The 4,785-nt window shown below is 40.9% G+C and overlaps 1 protein-coding gene across 1 annotated transcript; it reads left to right on the forward strand.

The window, feature by feature from the left end:
- Positions 1 to 304: 304 nt before the first annotated feature.
- Positions 305 to 3,263, forward strand: LOC124930607. The gene is made up of 8 exons (XM_047470939.1): positions 305 to 573; positions 748 to 1,045; positions 1,284 to 1,325; positions 1,635 to 1,781; positions 1,881 to 2,059; positions 2,306 to 2,339; positions 2,592 to 2,828; positions 2,880 to 3,263. Exons 1-8 carry the CDS (start codon positions 305 to 307, stop codon positions 3,261 to 3,263), a joined length of 1,590 nt encoding a protein of 529 aa, XP_047326895.1.
- The last annotated feature ends 1,522 nt before the right edge of the window (positions 3,264 to 4,785 follow it).

Raw genomic sequence — 4,785 nt, forward strand, 5'->3', positions numbered from 1 at the left:
ACATTTATCCTGAGTTGGACCAAGAAAAATTGCGTTGTTGTCCACCTCTCTCGGTGAAATACTTTAAAGGGAGCATGAGTGTGAAAATGTGCGACTTCGAGAGAGCTTTTTTCAAATGCAAAGACAAGGAAGATCCATTCAAGATGGGGTTGGTATGCCTGATTTGCCAGTACCTATTCACATTTGACCCAAAAAGAGTTATATTTCCAAAAATACTCAACATGGTGGAAGACAAGGACACTTTCCTCCAATATCCATGGGGGAAGGTCACCTTTAGAGTCACCCTCAAGGGTTAAACAAGAACATGAAACATCTCAGTACCTCATATTTTGAGAAGAAGGAGAAGGCTGAAGATCCTTATGCTCCTTTTGCATATAACATATATGGGTTCGCATTGGCACTTCAAGTGTGGACGTATGAGGTCATCGAAAACTTTATCCTTAAATTCGTCAGAAGGAATCAGATTAATGACCCTCTACGCCCAAGGTTGTTACTCTATCATTCCAACAGGAAAAACACATCGATCGAGGTAAAGACTGCCCTAGAGACCATGGATGTGACTGAGATGGAAGAGTCCTCCATGGAGAAGAGGTTATACAGTGGTGAGGAATTTGAGCAAATCGACGAGACAACTGATGATTTTTTTGAGGGATTTACTGATGGGAAGGTAATAAAAGATGATTTTGATGAAGATGAAGAAAGTGAACATGAAGAAGTTACTCGCAATCCCCCCAAACATGCCACCAGGAAGAGAAAGGCTGATGCTACTCATAAAGAAGCAGCCAACTTGAAGAAGAAGCTTGCTTATGAATCGATTCCGGCCTGCATTCTTACTCCCCCCTCCGCGACCTCAAGTCCTCAGGCTGAGACACCTTCTCCTCGGGCTCCAACACCTTCTGTTGGATGTGAATTTAATGAGATGAAAGAGGAGCTGAAAATAGAGATGAAAGAGGAGCTGAAAAAGCTGAAAACAGAGCTCATCAACGAGCTGAAAATCACAATCCAAGAAAGTCAAGAAACTCACCTTGAGTCGTTCAAGAAGATGGTTTTTAGTATGTCCAAACAGTTGTTAGATAAATCCAACAAAAGGATGTCCATATTATTAACCAGATTAGATGATATGGAGGAGAATATAAAGAAGAAGAAGAGTAAGAAGAAGGATTCTAAGAAGGATGTGAAGGTCGAAGAGGAGAAGACTACTGAGGTATGGAGATATTGAATTTTGCACTTTACATTTCATTTCGCTAAGTACATATCTGATCTGACCAGTACCTATTTTGCAGGTTAAGGATTCTAAGAAGGATGTCGAAGTTGAGAAGAGCAAGGTTGAACAGAAGGAGGAGAAAATATAGGTATTCTGCGTACTTGTCGTTTCGCCAAGTACTTGTCGTTTCGCTAAGTTAGTACTCTGCATTTCGCCAAGTACTTGTCGATTCGCTAAGTTAGTACTCTGCGTTTCGCCAAGTACTTTTCGATTCTCTAAGTTAGTATTCTGTGTTTCGCTAAGTACTTGTCGATTCGCTAAGTTAGTACTCTGCGTTTCGCCAAGTACTTGTCGTTTCGCCAAGTACTTGTCGTTTCGCTAAGTTAGTACCACTAGCTAAGTACTGACCAGAATTTTGTCTATTTTGTAGGAGATGATAGCGATGCAGGAGACTGTGGGGGATGATGAGAAGGTGAATGATGGGAATGATGGGAAGAAAGATGATGTAAAGGAGGACGATGATAAGGTGGAGGATGAACGAAAAGAGGACGATGAGAAGGTGGAGGACGAACAGAAGGTGGAAAATTATGAGAAGGTGGAGGATGATGAGAAGATGGATGAGAAGGTGGAGGACAGTGAGAAGGTGGAGGATGATGTAAATGAAAACGATGTGAAGGTGGAGGACGTAAAGGTGGAGGATGATGAGAAGCTGGATGGTGTGGCTAAGGTGGATGATGTGGAGGTTGATCTGAAAGTGAAGGTGAAGGATGAGAAGAGTGTGGGTGTGGATGTGAAGGCACAGACAAATGAGGAAATTATGGGAGGAGATGACAATGATGACAATGATGATTTCCAGTTATACAATACTCCTCCTAAAGGAAATTATGGGAGGAGAGTGAGGAAGCCGAAAAAAGATGACTCGTACACCAACCCTTCTTTGTCAAAACTGCCCAAGACAAAGGATCCAATGAAAGTGAATCACCTTCAAAAATTTGAAGATGAGCTGCTGGATAAAGTAAAAGCGTGGTTGGTTGATCTAGAAACCGATAATCAGACAAAGGATGTACATCTTTGCCAAGCAAAGAATGATATGTTTGTTAGAGTTATAACAAGGTTGACATGGCTTGAAGACACTGTAAGTCGTGCAAATCAATTCATTATTCATTAATACCCATCGTTTCGCTGAGTACTAATCGTTTCGCTGAGTACTCATCGTTTCGCTGAGTACTCATCGTTTCGCTGAGTACTCATCGTTTCACTGAGTACTCATCGTTTCGCTTAGTACTTCCCGATTCGCTAAGTACCTCCCGTTTCGCAAAGTACTCACCGTTTCGTTGAGTACTTATCGTTTCGCTTAGTACTCATCGTGTATACTCCCATTGTGCAGGAAATCGATGCATTCTGCCATCTATTGCGGAAAAGGATTTCCGACTATCCCAAGACATATAAAAATTCGCATGTGGCAATAGGGGATTGCGTATTGTCGGATAGAATCAGGCGAGAGCACAGGGATTTTATTAAGGATCCTGCAAACTATCCAGTCGCCGAATTCAAAGACTATTATATGGGCGCACCACATAGATATATGCCCGAATGGTCAACAATTGACGATGTCTACATGCCTGTGAACATTAACCAGAAACACTGGATTTTGTGTGTAGCACGTCTTTAAAAGTACCGCATTGACGTGTACGACTGTGATGCCTATCTTTATAAGAATCTGGATCCTTATTTGAAACCCTTCTGCAACATGATTCCACATATATTCGCAAAGACAATCACTCCTGGTGAGAGGGTAAGGTATCCTAAATTCAACTTCGAAGGCCCCATCCAACCAATGACTTACAAACGGTTACCACACCCCAAAGTGAAAACCGCTGCAGCTAAGGTTGGAGAAGTCCCACGGGCAACAGAGAGCGGGGACTGTGGGGTATTCACTCTAATGTATATGGAACACTTGACCGCTAATCAAGCCGTGCACAATGTGACCTCAGAAAACATGGAGTTTTTTAGGCAGAAGATGGCGGTCAGGTTATTCCATCAGATTATCGAACCTTAGTGTAAACATTATTTTGAAGTAAATTGTGTAAATTGGATAACTTATTTTGATGTATTGTAAACCTTGATGAATATTTTGGAAGTTGGATGATAATTATTTTGATGTATTGATAACTTATTTTGAACTTGAATTGCAGAAAACCTTCAACGTAAAAAAACAAGTGTAACCCTTGAATTGACCCTTCAACGTACAAAAAAGATAACCTCGAATTGACTCTTCGTTTCGCTAAGTTAGTACTCTTCGTTTCGCTGAGTACTCATCGTTTCGCTAAGTGCCTCCCGTTTCGCTAAGTACCTCCCGATTCGCTAAGTACCTCGCGTTTCGCAAAGTACTCACCGATTCGCTAAGTTATTACTCATCGTTTCCCTACTCATATACTACTACTACAACATACAACATAAACTTTAAACCTGAATTAACAACATAGTATCTTACCAGTACCATAGTTCAATTAACAACATATATTACAACATAGTATCTATCAAGCTAAAGGTTCATATTGTTGAGATGATGACTCATGCTGCTTAGATGATGAAGCTCTTGTAGTAGATGGTGCAGGCATCACTGCTTTGCATGTTGCCCTATTATGTCCTAGCCCAGCACATGAGTTGCATCGTCTCGGGACCTTACGGACCTCACCCTGGGATGACCTACGCTTTGTTTGTGGCCTGCCTTTCTTAACCTTTACATTTGGTTTAAGACACGAACATTGCTTGATATGTTCGGGAACATCCCAATTTTCTTCATCACCAGGAGGATAACATGTCTCGGCATATGAATTTATTCAACACTCAGTTGTGTAATATACCTGTGTACAGGGAAAATAAAACGAATTATTAATTGGTTAAATAGAATGAACACGTGAGCTAAATATTAATACCTTGAACAGAAGTCATAAGAAACCAAATTTCGACTACGGGCAGTAGCCATTGCATGCGTACAAGGAAGACCCGAAACTTCGAATACTCTACAAGTGCAGTTTATGTCTTTCAAATTAACTTTGAAATGGGACTGATTGTCATGCACATAAAACTCGAATCGGTTAAGAGATTGGACTGTATAGAATTTGGCCTTCTCGAATCCCTCACGTAACACCTTCTCATAATTTGGAGATAAAACTTCCTCGTGATTAGACGCTCTTTCTCTTCTATCGTTAAACCAATGTTGTATTGTGAATCTTAAATACTCAGCCATTTCTGAAATGGGATATTTTCTGGCTTCCCTGCTCTGACTATTGAAACTCTCAGCATAATTGCTTGTAAGTTGATTGTATCGCTTACCGGGAAAAAATGCTCTACTCCATCTTTGGAACCCAATTTCTTCCAAATAGGCAGCAATCCTGTGATCTTTAACATTAATCTTGTCAAACCACCGATTAAATTCGTGGACAGTGTGCGCCCTTGAAGCCGAATCAAACTCCGCATGACACTTATCACTTTTGAATTTGGCCACAATATTCATCTTTATGTGATATGTGCACGCACCGTGGTCCGCTTCTGGGAAAACAGCACACAAGGCATTA

Source organism: Impatiens glandulifera, chromosome 1, assembly GCF_907164915.1.
Source record: "Impatiens glandulifera chromosome 1, dImpGla2.1, whole genome shotgun sequence".
Taxonomy (NCBI): Eukaryota; Viridiplantae; Streptophyta; class Magnoliopsida; order Ericales; family Balsaminaceae; genus Impatiens; species Impatiens glandulifera.

Coding starts and splice junctions, on each gene's coding strand:
- LOC124930607 (XM_047470939.1), top strand. CDS start 305: ATGAAACATCTCAGTACCTCATATTTTGAGAAGAAGGAGAAGGCTGAA. Junction 1,782..1,880: donor AGGTGGAGGACGAACAGAAG/GTGGAAAATTAT, acceptor AACGATGTGAAG/GTGGAGGACGTAAAGGTGGA. Junction 2,829..2,879: donor TTGACGATGTCTACATGCCT/GTGAACATTAAC, acceptor CGTCTTTAAAAG/TACCGCATTGACGTGTACGA.